Source organism: Triturus cristatus, chromosome 10, assembly GCF_964204655.1.
Source record: "Triturus cristatus chromosome 10, aTriCri1.1, whole genome shotgun sequence".
Lineage (NCBI taxonomy): Eukaryota > Metazoa > Chordata > Amphibia > Caudata > Salamandridae > Triturus > Triturus cristatus.
The window spans coordinates 2,452,352-2,472,637 of NC_140593.1; the positions used below are offsets into that span (position 1 = coordinate 2,452,352).

General features: G+C 47.2%; 1 protein-coding gene across 4 annotated transcripts in view; it reads right to left on the minus strand.

Moving 5' to 3' along the window:
- FAM13B (family with sequence similarity 13 member B) overlaps window positions 1-20,286 on the minus strand; it is a 446,070-nt gene that overhangs the window by 370,298 nt on the left and 55,486 nt on the right. For all 4 annotated transcript variants that reach the window (XM_085630302.1, XM_085630303.1, XM_085630304.1 and 1 more), the window contains one exon: window positions 6,121-6,303. In XM_085630302.1, the coding sequence (XP_085486428.1) occupies window positions 6,121-6,268 (148 nt within the window). In that variant the 5' untranslated portion in view covers window positions 6,269-6,303. The remainder of the gene's footprint in view (window positions 1-6,120; window positions 6,304-20,286) is intronic.

Genomic DNA, 20,286 nt, shown 5'->3' on the forward strand with positions numbered 1-20,286 from the left:
AGTGCAGCCATTATGGTGCTGTGGAGTTCGTAATGACAACCTCCCAGCACCATATACCCTTAATGGCAGCACTGCACCTACAGGGCCCAGGAATGGACCTGGGCACTGTAGGGGTACAGGGCTCATGCACCTGTACCCTCACCACTGGCATAGGGAACCCAGCTATAGGGGTGACTGATGTATGCCGGGGCAGTGGTTTGTGGGCATGGCACACAGGGATGTGTGCCATGTCGTCTTTGTTTTGTTCTGCACCCAGACACTCAGCCTGCAAAGGCAGTGTGTGTGCGCCAGGGTACAGGGCCTCTAAGGGTTGCAGCCCTTAGGAGCCTTCTCTAGTCACAGTGCCCTGGGAACATGGGGAACCATTTAGAAGGGACCTACCTGTGGCCAGAGCTGTCAACTGGGTTTTGTTTTGGGGAAAGAACACAGGCCATGGGGTCCTGATTGGCAGGGCCCCAGAGCACATCAAGTCAAAAAGCATCAGTAGTCTGGCAGCAAAGAAAAACAAGCATTTACAATGCAACGGTCTCGGCATTGTTAAAGTTAGAGCTATTGGCATTGCTCATGACATTATTTTTGTTTATGTTTTTGTTTTTAAAACATTTAAAGAAATGGCATTGTTATTTACAATGTCAATAGCTTAATCTCTCTCAACTGCGAGACCTATTGCATTTGCAGCCACACACAAAGCCACCCACACACACAGAGCCACCCACACACAGAGCCACCCACACAGAGCCTCCCACCCACACACACAGAGCCTCCCACCCACACACACAGAGCCAGTGATGGTGCTCTTTGTGCTATTATTGCATGCTCTTCAATAAAAAGAATACAAAAAAAAAAGATATCTACTATCATTAGCATACAGGGCAACGATTTATGAGGAGGCTTTTGGGGTGCAAGGTAGCTCCACAAGGGGATATCTCCTTATATGAAATAAGTCCAGAGGGCATCAATTGCAGAAATATGTATACGCCATGTAGCTTTATTAACATGTACAGGATAATACAGGATTTGGAACTTAAAGATGTTTTTGGTCCCAATGTTCTTGCCTCTACCAAGTATTAAGGACAGTCTTATTTTTATTGTGTGGCATCCAATAAGTGTAACGATTTTAAACAACTGAATCAATAAAGTTGTTCACCCAGTCATGCTTTGTAATAAAGAATTTCAACATGCAACCTTAAGCTTCCTGGATTCTTGCTTCCCTCTATCTCATTTTGTCATGGAGAGCTTATTTTGGACTCGCTTTAGCTGAAAGATTTTTTCTGGGTCTGAAATGATTTCAAAACAATGAAAACCAATGAAAACATAGGGGCAGATTTACAAGCCCCTTGCGCCACTTTTGCGTCACTTTGACCATGTTAAAACTGACGCAAAAGTGGCGCAACGGGCTTGTAAATCTGCCCCATAGTGGGGCTTATTTACAAGGCCCTTGCGCCAATTTTGCGTCATTTTTCACATGGGAAAAGTGATGCAAAAGTGGTGCAAGGGGCTTGTAAATCTGCCCCAGTGTTCCTAATTCTCGTGGCACTACCTCGTATCCAATCTGTGTTTAGTTCTAGATGCTGTGTCTAGCATATGTGCTGTCCCTGCCTTAGGTACTAATTATTATTGTGAGGTTGCATCATCATTGTACTCCTATGTCAGTCTTTGGCAGCTGTCATGATGTACCGCTATTCGTGGTACTTTGTGTTGACAAATATTGCACATGGGGCATTTTGATCAAAACAAAACCTGTTGTGTGTGTGCTTATGGCAAATGTATTTCTTTTCTTTTGTCCATCGGAAACCTGTGATGCGTAGTCGGACCACTACTTGCTTGGGTATTTTTAACCCAAGAAGAACAGACTCCCCCTATAAGTAGGCCTAAACTGGGAATTATATAATACTCTGTTATTGATGACAACTCTTATTGAACACATAATGAAACGTTGATGTTGATGTATCTCCTTCATAGCAGTAGTAGGTAACGTTGATGTGCCATATTACTCTGTAATTTATTACCGACTAGGCACTGTTGGAGCAGGTGTGCACAGGTAAATGTGACATAATACATGTACCGCTGCATCATACTTAACTTTCAATTCAACATGGTTCTTTTCCCTTGAAGCATGTTTGCTATTTTTAATTGTATTATTTGTAGCATTTTCAATCCTGTGGTTAAAAAGATCAAAGTCTCAATGTCATTCAATGTTCCGACTTTGAAGTAAAAGGTATTTGTGTGAAATCTGCGGACTGCAATGAGTAGTACAGTAGCATGGTCATTTTTCCATGTTTGTCCAAGAGGTGTCGAGCATTGCTATCTAGATGAATTTCAAAGGAAGCCTTTGAAGAGGATACATTTTCCTATTCAGTCTTGGTTGCACCAGAGGTCACCAGTACTTACCCACCAGATAATTTTTTTAGAGCGGGCTGCAGGGGATGAGACTGGTGCCCTTAGTCCTTACTGTTGCTCCAGTAGTGGGGCACCTTGGTGTGAGGGCCTTGCATCCAGGAGATTGGCCCCTCACACTTTGCAGCTCTGGAGCCTACCTGTTGTTTGTTGTGCCTTGAGGTGGGGGCCAAGTCCGCCGAGAACCGGGTGATTACTACGGGAGCGGGAGAGTGCTGGACTACACTCCCCAGACTCCCTTGCTGCCATCGTCACTGCCGCAGCCCCAGGAGGTGCCTACAAAGCCTCACCGCGACCCCCGCAGCGCGGGAAGCCTACCTGTTTGTTGTGCCTTGAGGTGGGGGCCAAGTCCGCCGAGAACCAGGTGATTACTACGGGAGCGGGAGAGTGCTGGACTACACTCCCCAGACTCCCTTGCTGCCATCGTCACTGCCGCAGCGCCAGGAGGCGCCTACAAAGCCTCACCGCGACCCCCGCAGCGCGGGAAGCCTACCTGTTGTTTGTTGTGCCTTGAGGTGGGGGCCAAGTCCGCCGAGAACCGGGTGATTACTACGGGAGCGGGAGAGTGCTGGACTACACTCCCCAGACTCCCTTGCTGCCATCGTCACTGCCGCAGCGCCAGGAGGCGCCTACAAAGCCTCACCGCGACCCCCGCAGCGCGGGAAGCCTCCCCTTTCATGCCCTCCGTTTTGCCACTCACCTATCTCCTCTCACCGTCTGACGCCTCCCTCCTGTATCCCGTTGCTTTCCCGTATCCTCGGACTCGGCTTCCTCTCGTAACCAGGAGGAGTGGGGAGCATTCTGCGCATGCGTAGAGTCAGCAACAGAACAACTGACGGTTAAAGACATAGAAGACGGCAAAACAACAGGTGAAAAAGAGGGCAGACTATTCCGAAGTCAGTTTAACGTTGAAATAGCCCGCCTTCATTCAGTGACGTAAAACAGCCAATTGGCAGAAAAGGTTAGTCAGTGGTGCTGAAATATAGGGGAGAGCCCCAGCACGGACCCGACATGAAGTTCGTATATAAGGAGGAGCACCCGTTCGAGAAGCGGCGGTCCGAGGGCGAGAAGATCCGCAAGAAGTATCCCGACCGTGTGCCAGTAAGAATTGGGGCAGGGGAAGGGGCATCGAGTGTGACCAGACACCCGCTCTGAAAAGACACCACTGCCTTTCTCCGAGGTCAAGAAAAAATGCCTCGGAGAAAGGCAGCGTCGTTTTCGGATTCGGGGGCGTGTTTTGCTTTTCTCTCCTCTAGCCATTGGCTGGAGGAGATAATTAGATTTGTTGCAAAAAACACGCCCCCCGATCCGAAAAGGACGGGGCTTCAACGGAGTGACTGGACCTCTTCTCCAGTGGCTGGCCAGCATTTAAGAGGCCAGCCAATGGAGAACAGGAGAGAAGAGGGGCGGGTGCAAGCCCCTCTTCTCAAAGTCACTCCAACTCATTAAATCTCGGAGCGAGACTGCGCAAGCGCAGCCTTTCGCAGCCGAGACCTAAAAAGGAAGGGGGGGCGACAGAAACCCACTTTCTCACAACGCCCGCATGCCCACTGGCACCCAATGCACTCCAGTGCTAGAAGTGACGCCCACTGGCACCCAATGCACTCCAGTGCTAGAAGTGACGCCTGCTGGCACCCAATGCATTCCAGTGCTGGAAGCGACACCCACTGGGACCCAATGCACTCCAGTGCTAGAAGGAACGCCCGCTGGCACCCAATGCACTCCAGTGCTAGAAGGGAGGCCCGCTGGCACCCAATGCACTCCAGTACTAGGAGTGATGCCCGCTGGCACCCAATGCACTCCAGTGCTAGAAGTGACACCTGTGTGCCCACTGGCAGCCAATGCACTCCAGTGCCAGAAGTGACGCCTGTTGGCACCCAATGCACTCCAGTGCTAAAAGTGACGCCTGTTGGCACCCAATGCACTCCAGTGCTAAAAGTGACGCCTGCATGCCCGCTGGCACCCAATGCACTCCAATGCCAAAAGTGACGACCACTGGCACCCAATGCACTCCAATGCCAAAAGTGACGCCCACTGGCACGCAATGCACTCCAGTGCTAGAAGAGACGCCTGCATGCCCGCTGGCACCCAATGCACTCCAGTACTAGAAGTGACACCTGCGTGCCTTCTGGCACCCAATGCACTCCAGTGCTAGAAGTGACGCCCGCAGGGCAGCTGCCACCCAATGTACTCCAGTACTAGAAGTGACGCCCGCTGCCACCCAATGCACTCCAGTGCAAGAAGTGACGCCTGCTGGCACCCAATGTACTCCAGTGCGAGAAGTGACGCCCGCATGGCAGCTGCCACCCAATGCACTCCAGTGCTAGGAGTGACGCCTGCGTGCCCGGTGGCACCCAATGTACTCCAGTTCTTGGAGTGACGCCCGCTGGCACCAGATGCTCTCCAGTGCTAGAAGTGATGCCTGCGTGCCCGCTGCCACCCAATGCACTCCAGTGGTAGAAGTGACGCCTGCTGGCACCCAAAGCACTCCAGTGCGAGAAGTGACGCCCGCAGGGCAGCTGCCACCCAATGCACCCCAGTGCTAGAAGTGACGCCAGTGTGTCCGCTGGTACCCAGTGCTAAGATGTCCACAGTTGAAGTGGTGGCTGAAGTCCCATTCAGTCATCTCACAGAACTCGTCAGATATTGCTGATGAAAAGCCCCATCAGGTTAGAGACCGTGCCTACTGCCTACTAGGAAGATTGTAAGATAAATATATTATAAACTGAAACCTTCTGAACAGGTCAAAGACCAAGCTTACCATGGACTGTGGGGACATTGCAAACAGTTATCTGGTAATTGCAAATCACCTACTAGTGTGGGAACGGAAACTAACCGGAAATAAGACCTGCTGAGATGGGAAAACTGCTGAAATTGGAGAAAACATGTCCAGAGGATAAAACTGTCCACAGAGCAAAACAATAAACAGAGTACAGAATCTGACTGTTTAAGAGCTATAACAAGGTGTGGTCACATCTCAGCCAGAGAAGGTGCTAGGGCACAATATATCTTACTTTTTAAAGAGATACCTCTGGCTGGAGAGTGGCCTTTCAGTGGGATTACAAACACCACCTCTTCCTGGTGCAGGGCATCAGGCCAAGCAAGCAATAGGAAGTCCGGAGTACAACGGGAGTTCACAGTTAATTCAAACAGCCAAACGTATTGAGGACCTGGACATCGAAAGCAAACGGCACTGCCCACCACAGATAACTACCCCGGGGAAATCAGAAGAAGCCTCACATGAGACCTGGAGGAGGGCCCCGGGAACGAATGAGCTAAAGAAGGCAACAAGGATAGCCTCACATGAGACCTGGATGAGGGTACCGGGAACTAATGAGGCTAAAGAAGGTGACAAGGATTGCCTCACATGAGACCTGGATGAGGGTACCGGGAACTAATGAGGCTAAAGAAGGTGACAAGGATTGCCTCACATGAGACCTGGATGAGGGTACCGGGAACTAATGAGGCTAAAGAAGGTGACAAGGATTGCCTCACATGAGACCTGGATGAGGGTACCGGGAACTTATGAGGCTGAAACAGGCCACAAGGATGCATTAAGAAACCCTTCTATCCGCTCCCGCATTGCAAAGGTACAAATGGACCGTGTTTTGTTTAACATTTGTTGATTTTGCACCACACGGGATCCATCCCATATTGTGGGACCAACTTCCTATTGAAGGGGATACGTTTAAGGAGTTTGAAATGAACATTTATGTGTCCTACCATGTTCCTCAATATAGTCCACAATGTGTCGGATAATGAATGGAACCTCATTGTCGGCCTGTCGTTCTTGCTGAAGCTCATCGAGCGGAATCCCAAAGATCTTGCCAGCATTAACGTTACCAGAGGAAGGGGAGGAGTTCTTCCTCATATCTCTGCTGCGGCCCGAAGTCACAGCTGCCTTTTCTGTAAAACAGAGCAAACAAACCGTACATTCAGAACATTACAGACCACAACGCGCATCACACAGTGCACTGACAGCAGATCAGTAGCAGAGAGATGAGATCATGAGGTGCCGCGACAGGTGCACACAGCTGAATAGAGCACTATACCCACTGCATTGACAGATCAGTAGTGCAGAAGAAAGCTACTTACCTTTGGTAACGCTCTTTCTGGTGCAGAGTCCACATCTTGTGAACACCCTCGTCACCAGTCTGAATAGGAAGTTCTTCACTGTAACTCTTGCGTGTCGGTAGGTGGTGTTGGGAGGTTTGGCATCCGGTCCGCCGCGCCACAGAAGTGATATCGCGCTCAAACATGCATGCGGACATCAATCTCTTTCTGATATGTCGGACGTGAAGCCTTTAAAAATCAGACTGTACCAGCATGCAAATCTATAGATTGGAATCTTATTAAAATGAACCAGATGGTTCCATTACACAGGATGGGGAGGAGCACAAGCCAGCAAAGAATCTGGGGTTAGAGTATCCACAAGAAAAGGTGCGACTGAAGGTAACTTTCTTCCGATGGATAGATTCCTCACCTTGTGAATAGATACCAAATCAGTTCCTGTTTAGGCAGGTCTGTGGAATGAATCATTCCAAGAAATCCCGCAGGATAGAAAGCTACCTGCCCCTCCCACCGGACCAGGCTATCCAGGCAGCAGCGCTGTGTGAACTTATGAATTAATGCTCACATAGCTTCCTAGCAGATAAGAGTGAGACACTGCGCTCCAGCGCAGTGGAAGCATCCTTTGCATGGATGCAATGAGCGTGTACACCTCTGGAGGCTGTTTCCTAGCCAGTCCGTAGTAAATATTGATGCAAAAGACAATCCACCTAGACATGGTCTTCAGTACAGCTTTCTCCAGTTTTGACCCAGAATAAAACCACAAAGAGCTGATCATCTCCGCGATGTGCTCAGGTGCGATCGATGTAGAAGCTCAAGGCTTTCTAGGGATCCTCAATACGAGTTTGTCGGGAAAGAAAGTGATGTACAGCAGCTGAACAGACCACACTTGTAACTCACTCACTCATCCAATGATCTCACGTGATCCCTATGAACAGCAGGGCATTGGTACGAAAGGGGCACACAAGGTAAGTAAGGAGCAAATTAAGATCCCACTGAGGCATGACAAAAGTGATGGGCGGAACATGCCGATCAGCTCTTCAAAACAAGCATTTGCAATGCAATAGGTCTCGCATTTCCAAAAGTTTGAGCGATTGGCATTGTAAATTACAATTCCTTTTATTTATGCGTTTTGAAAATCCGCAATCGAGGCGTCAACACACACTTTGTACTTATAGTCGTTGCTTACGAGAAGCAAGGCTAACAGTAACTGTGCCTCTTAACTACCAGTCTTGCTTCTCGTAAGCAAGGACTATAAGAACAAAGTGCTTTTTACGCACCGATTGAAAGTTTTCAAAACACATAAATTAAAGGCATTATCATTTATAATGCCAATAGCTCAAACGCTTACAGATGTGAGACCTATTGCATTGCAAATGCTTGTTTTATTTTAATCATGGCTTATGGGTTCCTTAGGATACGCTAAATAACATGTATACACTGCAGGATTTGTATGGCATGCACTCCCTTAAAAAAATGAGCTGTTGACAGGGACGTCAGTAACACACGCCACAGGTACTTATGCTATCGACCTTGCAAGGATGAAAGGCAACCTCATCCCTGACTCAAATCTGGACGGCCCTTCAGACCATGCCCTAACCCACTGGCAGTCTCACCGGTCTAGGCCCCACAATCTCTGCAGAGGGCAGGGTAATGGGGCTGCAATCTTGCAAGCAGGATAGCTAGCATACCCCAAAATATGAGGGTGTGAAATGGTTTTTTGAACACCAGGAAAGCCCCTTGGGTGATTCACAGTGATCAGGCTGCACTGGTCAGCAGCACAACTCAAAACGTATAAAAAGAACTTGTGAAGGTTAAAACCAACATGGAACCTATTTACACAGGCTGAGCTTGAGGGACAGCCGCGCCACAAACTAATCAATACTCTGCTTTTCTGCAGAAGGTGTGCAGTTTTCAGATTATAGTATAGCACGTATGGTGCAATTCATATTTTTTGTAATCTCGACTGCTGGAGGAAGATATTAATAAGTGAACGTGCTAAGAGGAAAATAAATAAATAATCAATCGGGGGTCCACCATATTAGTAGAACGGGAGGACGTGAGCCAGCCGCTTGACATTAGGCTGGTGGTTCCAAAAGTTTTACCCACTCCCTCTCCCCAAATTACTTCAAACGAAGAAGGCGTATATTGTCTACTTATGGCTTTCATTAGTGGGATAAAATCTCAATGTGAAAAAATGCGCTAGCTCAGTGGGCTAAGGCGCCTGATGCAGATATGCCTGCGCGCGCCCATCAGGTCAGGGGTTTTGAATTCCGTCCTTTTCAGCCTCCCATCTCTCTAGGGGTGATAAAATGAGCGCCGAAGAGTCGGTAAAAGTAACACCCGATGTGAAGGGCTACAAAACCAAGCACGACGTAGTAATCATTTTAATACGATGTAGCAACCTTGAAATTAAGAAATACTTTTCATTCGTCCGATTTTGTTTAAATATTTGATAGTGTCACATTTCATGCTCCATGACAAATGCAAAGTTCATGCTTAATTTGCCGTTTCTTTTTCCAGTAGAGATTACCATGTGACCGCTTTTCTAGTCTTTTGTTTTAGGACTGCCGCCTTCATTGTAGCGTTAATATAGCGCATCACACCCGCGAGTGGGGACATACAGCGCTTTTGCCAATGTCTTCATATTTCTTACTGTTTGGAAATATGCAAATGCCACTGCCTGATAGTCTGAAGCAAAAAATGCACAAGTGTAATGCACAAGTGTAATGCACAAGTGTAATGCACAAGTGTAATGCACAAGTGTAATGCACAAGGCAAAACATCAAACAAGACCAGCCCGGCGGAGCGTGGCGCGCGCGCTTGGCGGGGGAGCGCATTCCAGGCGGGGGAGCGGACCCTTTGAAGTACGAAGCCAAAAGCGGAGTGCATGGCGGCACGATGCGCGTGATTGTGCGCGTGCTCGCCATGCAATCCGCTTTTGGAAGCACTTTTGGGAGCCCTTTGCTTACGCGATAGCCAGCGAGACCTAATACACAACTAGTTATCAATGAAGAACATCTCAATGTTCTGGAACACAAATCTTTGCAATCATTCAGGTAATTGTTTCACAGGTAATATAGCACTCGTATTTAACCGGGAATTATGTTATGTGGCACGTGGGGGTGTCTCATACGTCAGTGACTGTATGTGTCTCCCTCACACATTTTCTGTGTGTCTCCGCCTCGGTGTGCATACCGTGTCTCCCAGTCGCCAGTGTCTCTGTCTCAGGTGTTAGTAGCTAGGTATGTCTTTCACTGGAGCGTTGCCTCCCGTCTCGCTGTTTGTGTCTCCCCTCCCAAGATGCATTTCACTGTCTCCCTGTTGCCGGTTCTCTGTCTCAGGGTGAGAGCTAGGCTGTGGCGTTCATCTCATTGCTTATGTCTCCCTGTCGCAGAATGCATGCATACATACGTTTCACTTCTTTATCACATACATTATCTCATTAAAACCAGATCTGTGTTCTTAGCAATGCTTGTTTGCAACGGCATGAGCTCTAACACACAATTAACCCTATATCTTGCCAAATCTAAAATAGCGAGCTCTTCCTGAAATCGACCCGGGCACCCAGATGTTTTAGTTTAGCCAGCCTATGATGTCAGACGGGACGTCCTGAATTCGATTCTGGTATGCAACTATGAAAGGATATAACATTGAGCACATTGTGTGGATTCAATCTTTGCCAACAATCGATATCAAAATAAACCATGAAGTGATGCGAACCATTGCAAAATTGTACTACATGAATCTTCACAATGTTTGAATTGCAGCTGGTCTCCGCCTGCGCCGCGAGACGCGCTGTGTCCGATTTGCAATCATCATAAAACGTGTCAGTTACACTTGAATTGAACGAATGGCCCAGACTGAATGAGTTTAAAATCCGATTCATACCTTTACTATTAAAAGTATTGCATTAGTGACCTCAGATTCAATTAAAAGTCATGCAGTTGTCTTATCTCGTGGCTTTGCTTATGACATCATTTATGAAGGAAAATTAATCGCTCAACAAACAGACTGGTGTTAAACTACATTGTTTTCCTGTCTGTGTGCTCAGCTTTCGTGTTTGAACGACTCATATAGGTGCGAGAAAAACGCGTGGGCCATTCCACGCAACTTTCAAAGGGTGAAAAGCTGCGTTTTCACCACGCACAAGCAACGAAACACTGGTCCAGTGAGTTTTCTGTTTACAGATTTTGCACCAAGGTTTCTTTTGGCCTTTTCCCTTATTAGACTGTGACTCGCCATTTGAAGAAGATTTGTGGGGCCCTTGAGAAGTGGCTCTGTATATACTGTTCCCAAATAGGTACAGGGTGTACAGAGTCCACAGTCCCCAGAGGTTTGGCAGAGGCTAAAGTTAAATATAACCTTACTCTCTAAAGGTGGCAGCTTGGTCGAGCAGTAAGGCAGTATCAGAGGACAGTGTAAAGCACTCAATAACTGAACTCTCGGCCAATGGTTTTTGTATAAAAATATGTAGTTTTATTTTAGAACCAACAATAGGTATCAGAATCTACCTTCTCAGATTGAGATGCTTTATATAAATACTTTTCAACGGGCAATAGACTTTCGAATATAATAGTTACAGTGGGTGCAATGGGCAACACAATTTCAAACACAATAATACATTGAGCTCAATGGGAATTTCAAGTTAAATGCAATTTGTTACTTTAAGGATTACTTTTCTAACCACAGGACTGGATCCTAGATTCAGTCCTGGGACAGTTCCTCTAAACAGGTGAGTAAATACGATTTAATTACTGTTGTGATTTTTAAGCAATATTTTGGTATTTTAAAAGTTGACACTTAGAAACTTTTCTCTACTAAAATCACCAATGTTATCCTATGGGAGGAAATTCACTTAGCAGGTAAATGGGGCTATTGTTACTTTTTCTAGTTCAGTGTTGGATCCTGGATTCAGCACTAGTGTGCTACCTGTAAGCAGTTGAGAGAATGCGTTTAGGTCATCTGCTCGCTAATCTGCCTGTTACAGCTGGTGGTGCTTTCCTTACCTGTGGCGCTACTCAGGGGGCAGTTGGGTCCTTGTGTGCATTTCCCTTTCTCCCGCTGTCGCTGTGGGACTGGCGGCGACCGCTGTGCGGAGGCTCTATTGGACTTCAGTTCCCAGGCTCCCCTGCACCGACATCCGGAGGCGGACACCAGAATTTCGCGCCCGAAGGCGCTTTAAAAGTAATACCACCCCCCGCGTCGCGGGACCGCGCGCGGGCTAAGCCCGGGCAAAGGGCGGGCCGTCTGAGGCCGTCCGAGGTTGGACCAGGTTGGGTTGGGCCAGGGACTCTGCCCGAAACTTCCTCTACACCATCTACGTTCACACGAGCTGTGCGGTCTATATTGGGTAATTATCACAACCATCTGTATACTGTGCTCTAAGCGTACTGATTACTGTGGCCACTTTTTTGGTCTTACTCATGCCTGGGAAAAAACAAACCCCAGCAAATAATACCTTAGACAACTATTTGATTCAAGTTGTGGCTAAAATTAATAATGACAGGAGATCCTCATTGGGACTGGATTCATCTAATCAATCCCATATGGCCGAGAAGGAGTATGGGGATTCTCTGGCTCTACACAATAGTAGTGTATCCTGTGTGGCTCATGTCCCTCTACTTGATACTGACCCCATCCTGCCTAGTGGTGTAGTCGCACTTACAGAAGCCAATAGCGATAGTGAAGAGGTATCAGTGATATCTACTAACATCGAGTCCCCTCCTTCTATAGTTCCTGTACCAGCTCCGAGGGTCACTCGGGGTAAAAGCAAGGTTATCCAGAAAAGAGGGGGTCTAAGATCAGGCAGAAACAAAATTGTAACTCCTTCGAGGAGAATATCAGTGGATGAGGAGGAGGAGGTTGATCTGTTTAGTGAAGCTCATGTTACCCTTTCTAACGCTCAATTTACTAAACTATGGAGTATGATGGATACAAAAATTAAAGGTATAGTCAAACCCCTGGTTAGTAAAATTGACAAATTAACCGCCGAGGTCAATAGACTAGGTGGTTTATTAGAGAAAACTTTGGCGAAGGTTGGGAATATAACTGAAGTTGTTGTAGAGCCAGCAACGAGCAATACAATTCTTGCTGAGAATAGGGGATCTGTCTCCAACCCTGTACCACTGCCTAATGTATCTAGTGGTGCCTTTGCTGATTTACCCCCGGTCGCTTCCACTAATGATTCTAATATGGGAAAAGGGTCTTCCGAGCTTATAGTTGAAGCCTCTCCATTAGTTCTTGTTCTTGCAAATGTACCCCCTTTGGCTTCTGGCGAGGTCGAATCTGTTCCTTCTCTATTAAACAAATCTTTATCATGGCTTACTAACAACATGATAATAACTCCGTGGGGGAAGCAACAATTAGCTGTTGAACTCGCTAATGCCAGAAGAGTTGAATGGATTGGTAACAGCACCAAAAGGTTCAGAGGGGACTGTGTTATTTTAACTTTCACTGACCCTGAGGTTTTGTCAAATATTTTACCTAACATCTTGCCTCCACAGCGAAGGTCAACCTCAATTGTACCACTGACCCTGGACTTTTTTTTATTCACGGAAAGGAAGAGGCATGAACCCTAATATTCTAAGAACTAAATGGAATGTTGTGACCAACAGGAGTTGTAATGATGTCAGATTTCGTGATTGGGGTCTATGTGTGGAAAATAGGTTTTCTGCTCTGTCAAACCTGAATGCTTGCGATTGACAACCATCCCTCTGTTTATCTGATTCACTATACATTGTTGAGCTGAGCCAACGAGAAGGTTCCTGTCCTGTGGCTGTTATGCCGGAGGCCTTAGCTGGCTCAACATCTGATAATCTAACACATAATGGTTTAAATGATAATGTGATGAGTGTACTTACTCCTAGCCCCAATCCCGTAATGGCACATGATTCTGGAAACTTATTATCTTGGAATGTGGCCGGGCTAGGCTCAAAGCAGGGTTGTGGTGACTGGTCCAATTTTGTTAGTAATTTTGATGTTTGCATCTTTCAGGAAACATGGGCTTGCGACCCTGTTTTCGCTTTGGGGTACCTAAACTTTTGTGTCCCAGCCTCTAAGGGCCCTAAGGGGCGCCCGATGGGGGGTCTTACCATTTGGATTAAACAATCTTTAAAGGCCGTTGCAAAAAACAGAGACCGGGCAGAAAGATATCCAACTCATTAGATTCACGAGTGATTTATCCTTATCCATCGATATTTATAATATCTATGTCAGAGGTGGAAATGTAGGAAAATCTGAGGTTCTTCTTGCCCTGTATAATCTCCTCGAGACACACTCCGATAATAAAAACATAATAATTGCTGGGGATTTAAACCGTACGTTTGAACCTCTTGATACAGGTGAAGCCTTTCTAGGTGCAGAGGAAGATAAACAATGGGATATCCCCTCAATAGATACCATCCCAGTAACTCGTTGGACAGAGGATATTTTGGGTTTGAATGCAATGTGTCTTGAACAAGGATTAAGAGCTCTAAACGGGAGGACAAAGTCAGACAGGGTACCAGCTATGACTTGATAACGGAAGAAGCAAAAGTCGCATTGACTATATTATCTGTAGCTTTTCCCTTTGGCCTACTGTTAGAGATATGGTCGTGACAGAAATGCCAGAGAGTGACCACAATCCGTTATGTGTCACTCACAAATGGTGGCTGTCTGAATCTAACGCCTCTATTTCTCTTGATGATCGCCTACCCCCGCTTATTGTACCAACGAATGATATGCGCAGGTTAAGATGGACTAGTGTTAGGACAGACCAGCAAGCTATCGATAATATAGGAGCTGCGACCGATAAGGCCATTATGGCCCTGGATGGCGAAGCAGAGATCACCACAAGCAAAGTTATCATTGAAGTTCATGAGTCCCTTTTCCAAGAAATCAAACATTATTTCTTGAAACCAGTAAACCCTAAGGTGACTCGAGTTCACAGAGTGGCCAAATGGTATTATTATGCTTGTAAGGTGGCACGAACTTCTCTAGGTGCTGCAATCAAGTGCAAAAACCTGGGGGCTATTCGCTCTGCAAGAAAGTTATATAAAACTTTTATTGCTAAAGCGAAAAAAGATTGGGATGAAGCCCATTGGGAAAAACTGAAGTGTGCTAGTGATCGAAAAGACTCCAGATTATTTTGGCATATTGTCAAATGGGGGCAAGAAAGGCCTGAAGAGGCTTGTAATAATCATGTCCCGCAGGAAGCCTGGGTAAACTTTTTTAGTGATCAATATGCTAATAAGGTTCAGATTGTAAATAACATTAGCCCTATCTATATAACTCCTGAGGACAATGTCTTTACGATGGCCGAAATTCTGTCGGCCCTCAAAACTGTACACAGAGGACGCGCTCCTGGCGATGGAGTCCCAGCGGACGTTTTCTTAAACGACACTGATAGGTGGTGTAAATACATTCACTTACTAATTAACAACATTGTGAGGGGAGCAGCTATCCCGGCTTCATGGCGGGGTGCTGTTATCATCCCTGTGTACAAAAAGGGTGATCGCTCCCAGCCTTGTAATTACCGCCCGATCAGCCTGATCGACACAGTGCAAAAAATCGTTGGGCGAGTGATTGTTAATCGATTGCTCGATTGGGCGGAAGAATTTAATATTCTATCTCCATTTCAGGCTGGGTTTCGTAAGGCCACTAGTACCGTGGATCAAGTATTTCGGTTCCAGCTGATCCAGTGGAGGACTGTGGTGCTAGGCGGGGGCAGTCTTTTTGCGGCATTTGTCGACTTGAGGGCTGCCTTCGACCTGGTTCCTAGGACGAAACTGTGGGAAGTACTTGCGGCCTTGGGGGTCCCAGGAGTCCTGTTGACAATGATCATGAGATTATGAGCGGCCTCACTGGTGTAGTGGTCATGTGGATTATCTTCTGCTTGGGATGAGCTTGTGCTGCATTTTCTCCAGAGCTGGCTCCGGTGGCTTCAAAGGAGCCGCTATGTCTTTTGGTGCTAAAATTTTCAGTGCTGAACTGGATTGGTCTTTTCTATCTTTCGATGCAGAATGTTTCATCTCAGTTCGAGCCTGAACCGGAAGGTTTGACTTTGTTTCTGTGTCGAGCCAGAAGGCAGGCGTTGGAATCAGAGTCTCGGTGCCTACCATGGCCTGATGGCAGAGGTGGCCCAGAAGCCTTTGGCTTGATTGGAGTGGGCAAAGGGGCTTGGTTACTCAAGGCACCATGTCAAGATGGAAAGTCGTGAAACTCGAGTTCGATCTCCAACTCCGAATCAGACTCCTGAACAGAAAAGGAGTCTTCTGCCGCAGAAGCCTCGATCTCTTATTGTTCGGCCTCTCACTGAAGATATCAGGAGTTTCTTGAATAGACTGTTGCTACAGGTCTCTTCATTGAGCGCAATGGTCTGAGAGTCTTTCGAACTGAAAGACCTACATGCGTCGCAGTCTTCCTCTTTATGCTCCGTGGAGAGACAAAAGTTACAGACCTAATTAATTTCAGTGCGAGGGAATTTGGAACGGCACCTAGGACAGAATTGGAATGTCGTCCGTTCCATCGGTGGAAGACTGGATGTGGGATCTTTAAGTGAAAACAATACCAACGAGGGTAGAGTGAATTGCAAACCAAAGGGGTTCCGAATGACTGTTTCAAATCAGAGCACAACAATACACGTCTGAACCCTATGTTGAAAAAAAAAACTACAATCTGACAATTGAGTTGATGCCCAAGGGCAATCTCATCGCATGGAGAAGTCAACTTGCCTCATGACTAGAAAAGACTTTGAAGAAAAATAACTTGCAAACATCCAGACCCAACACTAGATGGCAAGAGTATGCAAAGCATGTGTATCTACAGCACACATGCCTCGAACATATCTTCTCTCATTCCACAAGACACTGACCAGATAAGACAGATGTTCAGTAGGTGTGCCTTCCAAAACATTGGTGGTCTTGGATCCAAAGAAAACCAGATTGGTGTTGCATGCAAAGGTCTACTCGGGTTCATGACACTGTTCTTCAAATCTTCATACCACATGGCTGGTACAGTGCACAGTGAGGTGGATCTGCATACATCCGTATCTCGCATGGCTGGTACAGTTCACTAGGAGCGGGGTCCGCACAGATCGGCGTCCCACATGGGTGGTACAGTTCCCTAGGAGCAGGGTCCGCACAGAACGGCATCCCACATGGGTGGTACAGTTCCCTAGGAGCAGGGTCCGCACAGAACGGCATCCCACAGGGGTGGTACAGTTCACTAGGAGGTAGCTCTGCACACAGCATCCCACAGGGGTGGTACAGTTCACTAGGAGGTAGCTCTGCACACAGCATCTTCGCATGGGTGGTACAGTTCACTAGAAGCGGGGTCCACAAAGATCGGCATCCCGCATGGGTGGTACAGTTCACTAGGAGCGGGTTAGGCACAGATCAGCACCCCACATGGCTGGTACAGTTCACAAGGAGGTGGCTCTGCACACAGCATCTCGCATGGGTGATACAGTTCGCTAGAAGCGGGGTCCACACATCAGCATCCGGCATCGGTGGTACAGTTCACTAGAAGCGGAGTCCACACAGACAGATTGGCATCTCACATGGGTGGTACAGTTCACTAGGAGCGGGCTAGGCACAGATCGGCATCCTACATGGGTGGTACAGTTCACTGTTAACAGTCGGGCTTCCTGTGCTCTTTCTGGGCTTGTGAACAAGCAACAAACTACCTGTCCCATGATGCATTGTGATGGTTATCGAATGGTTTGCTTGCCCATGCTGCTGTGAGACCAATCAGAGGACTTGGTATAGTATATAAACCAGCAGCTCCTTGTAACAGGTGCTTGACCTTCTATGCAGTTGAGGATCACGCCCCCTTGTTGGAGTATCTTGCATGTGAAAACGAAGCTCATAAGTCTTGTATCGTCCTGTCGTTTTCACAGATTACTGAAAGACTTTCTAATCCCGGAGTATCAGGTTTCCCTTCAGAGCACCGGAGAGTTCAGTTCTTGCCTCCGCCTTTCCTAAAACCCACGTGGAGAAAATTGCTCTTGGCTTCTCACCCCCACAACGGAGAGACCGTCCCCGCCTTCACAAGACTCCGCCACGGAGAGACCGACATCAGGTTCTGTAGCAAAGCTCCGGACAACGTGTTCACGTAGAGTTTGTCTTTTAAGGAACAGGCTTTTGGAGTGGTCTTCGGAGAGAAGCAGAAAGTGTAACGGAGCCTTCAATTTCAGTTACATTTGCTTTGCCAGTGTACACGAACTCACAAACATTTTTACAAACGTGTACCACCTTACAGATGGTTTGAATTTCGTTTTGTTTTTTGCTTCTTTTGGAGAGGAAGCGCTGACAAGCGAAGTAACTTTATTGAGAGATTTACACCTGAAAAGAAGACAATCCTAGTAGGGAATTGAATCCTTTTGAACAAACTTTATTAATCCCCAGTGAGTGGCTTATCACTGGTCATCCCCTCCTTGTTCTCCACCAAATATTTGGACTCCCGTGTACCTTGAAAGGAATACATTAACTTCTTATAATTATTTGGACACCCGCCGTTACTTCATTGTGCCCCAGAATCCTCAATATAGCGGAGAGTCCTGGTGAAGAGTGTGAGTATGGGCAGGCATAGCATGTAATAGGTTGTCGCTTGTTTAACTAGCTCCTTGGGTGGGGTAGCTTTAACCTTGTGTCTGTCTGTTCTCTCTTTTCTGCAGGGTTCCTCTTATATTCCCGTTGTGGTCCTTTCCAGTCTCTCCACTCCCTGGGGGCTTTGAGTATCTTTAGTGTATCTGACCTGGAGATATCATAGCTCTGAGGGAGGGAAGAGGCGTTATCTTCGCTCCCGTGGATTTGGCACGACCAGCAACAATACCAAAGTCTGACAGTTCACTAGGTGCCGGGTCCGCATAGATCAGCATCTCGCATGGGTGGTACAGTTCACTAGAAGCGGAGTCCACACAGATAGGCATCCCACATGGGTGGTACAGTTCACTAGGAGGTATCTCTGCAAACAGCATCTCGCATGGGTGGTACAGTTCACTAGAAGAGGGTCCACACAGATTGGCATCTCACATGGGTGGTACAGTTCACTAGGAGCAAGGTCCGCACCGATAGGCATCCCACATTGGTGGTACAGTTCACTAGGAGCGGGCTAGGCACAGATCGGTATATCACACAGCTGGTACAGCACCAGATTTTCTTCTTGTGTGCAGAAGAAGCTGGGTTTGTGACACAGCTATGTTTTCTTTAAGGGAATTATTTCCTGCACAGAGGGCCATCATACAGCTCACAACGGCATAGGCCTCACCCCAAGCTTGATGAATACGGACATTCATTCCAAATCCATAAGTAAATTGAATGTGGAGTCCAGTTTGGGAATAGTTGTAAGCACAAAAGGGTACAGACTGTCGATCACTGATGCGCTTCTAGTAGTCTGCCGAGAAGTCTGTTCACACTCTGCTAGGGGAGATGCTGAGACACCCGACAACACAGTTGGCAAGAAGCTGCTGGCGCAGTAATGAAGTCAGTATTGGGCCATTGGTAAAGATGGGCCAGTGAGGACAGGAGTGCAGTGCGTATGGTAGTGCAGTAGAAAGGTCAGCGAGTGAGTACAGAGTGCAGCAGTCACAGCAATCCAATGCAGAAAGGGATGGTTCAGTGAAGGGAAGTCCTAGCAAGGAGACCAGCGGCAGGGCAATGGAGTTGCGATGGTGAGCTATTTTCAGGATAACATCAGAAAGCTCACAATGCATTACATAGAAGAGATCCTAGATTGATGCTAGAAAACAAATACCAGTGACAACCAGTTTAAAAGGGTTTATGTCACAAGATATGCCCATCTACCAAAACAAACAGCACAAGTTCTGGGGTGCAATGTTGCTAACCTCAGGTCTGCAGTACCAGGACTGCTCTATTTCTTGCTGGTGCTTGTACCTTGTGAGCAGAATTAAGACCAGAAGTGCACCGGGACACCCAATGTTAATCCCCTGCAACAAACTGCAGCCAACTAAGATCTTGTCATTGGGCACATTTTAGTGGTCATCACTGCCTCCAGCAAAAGTCCGCAGTCAACTATGAACCTCAGAGAAAGACTTGGTGAAAGAGGCTCCAAGGGTTCCTCTGAGGCGTCACAGTCAGACAGGTAAGGAAGAGACTAAAAAGATTATGAGAAACAGAGGGGTGAGGAAGAGATGAATGAGTGAGAAACAGAGGGGTAAGGAAGAGATGAACGAGTGAGAAACAGAGGGGTAAGGAAGAGATGAACGAGTGAGAAACAGAGGGGTAAGGAAGAGATGAACGAGTGAGAAACAGAGGGGTGAGGAAGAGATGAACGAGTGAGAAACAGAGGGGTGAGGAAGAGATGAACAAGTGAGAAACAGAGGGGTAAGGAAGAGATGAACGAGTGAGAAACAGAGGGGTAAGGAAGAGATGAACGAGTGTATGCAATCACCTTCAATCTGCACAAGATGAACAGCTTTGCTTAAAGATGCCACCATTTCCCACTCATAATCACAATGACTCGTCCGCGTCCGGCCTCCTCCAGGGCACACACAAGTCCCAGCTCCAGATACACGGAGAGGTGCGGAAATCCTCCCGATCCCTACCAGGCAACTATAGGCCGATAAGCCTCAGACTCCATCCAAAAGAATGTTGCCAGGTTAGTGTTGTGCAAAGTCCAGTCCTGGATAGCAGAGCATGACATCTTGACAACGCTCCAGGCAGGGTTCCGCCCACACACGGGCAACATTGATCAGGTTTTTAGGTTTATGTTAATCTATTGGCGGGTTATCATCATTGGAGGGGGTACAATTTTCACGGCTTTTATGGATCTCAAATCCGCCTTTCATATGGTCCCTCGTAACAAAATGAAGTGTTTTTG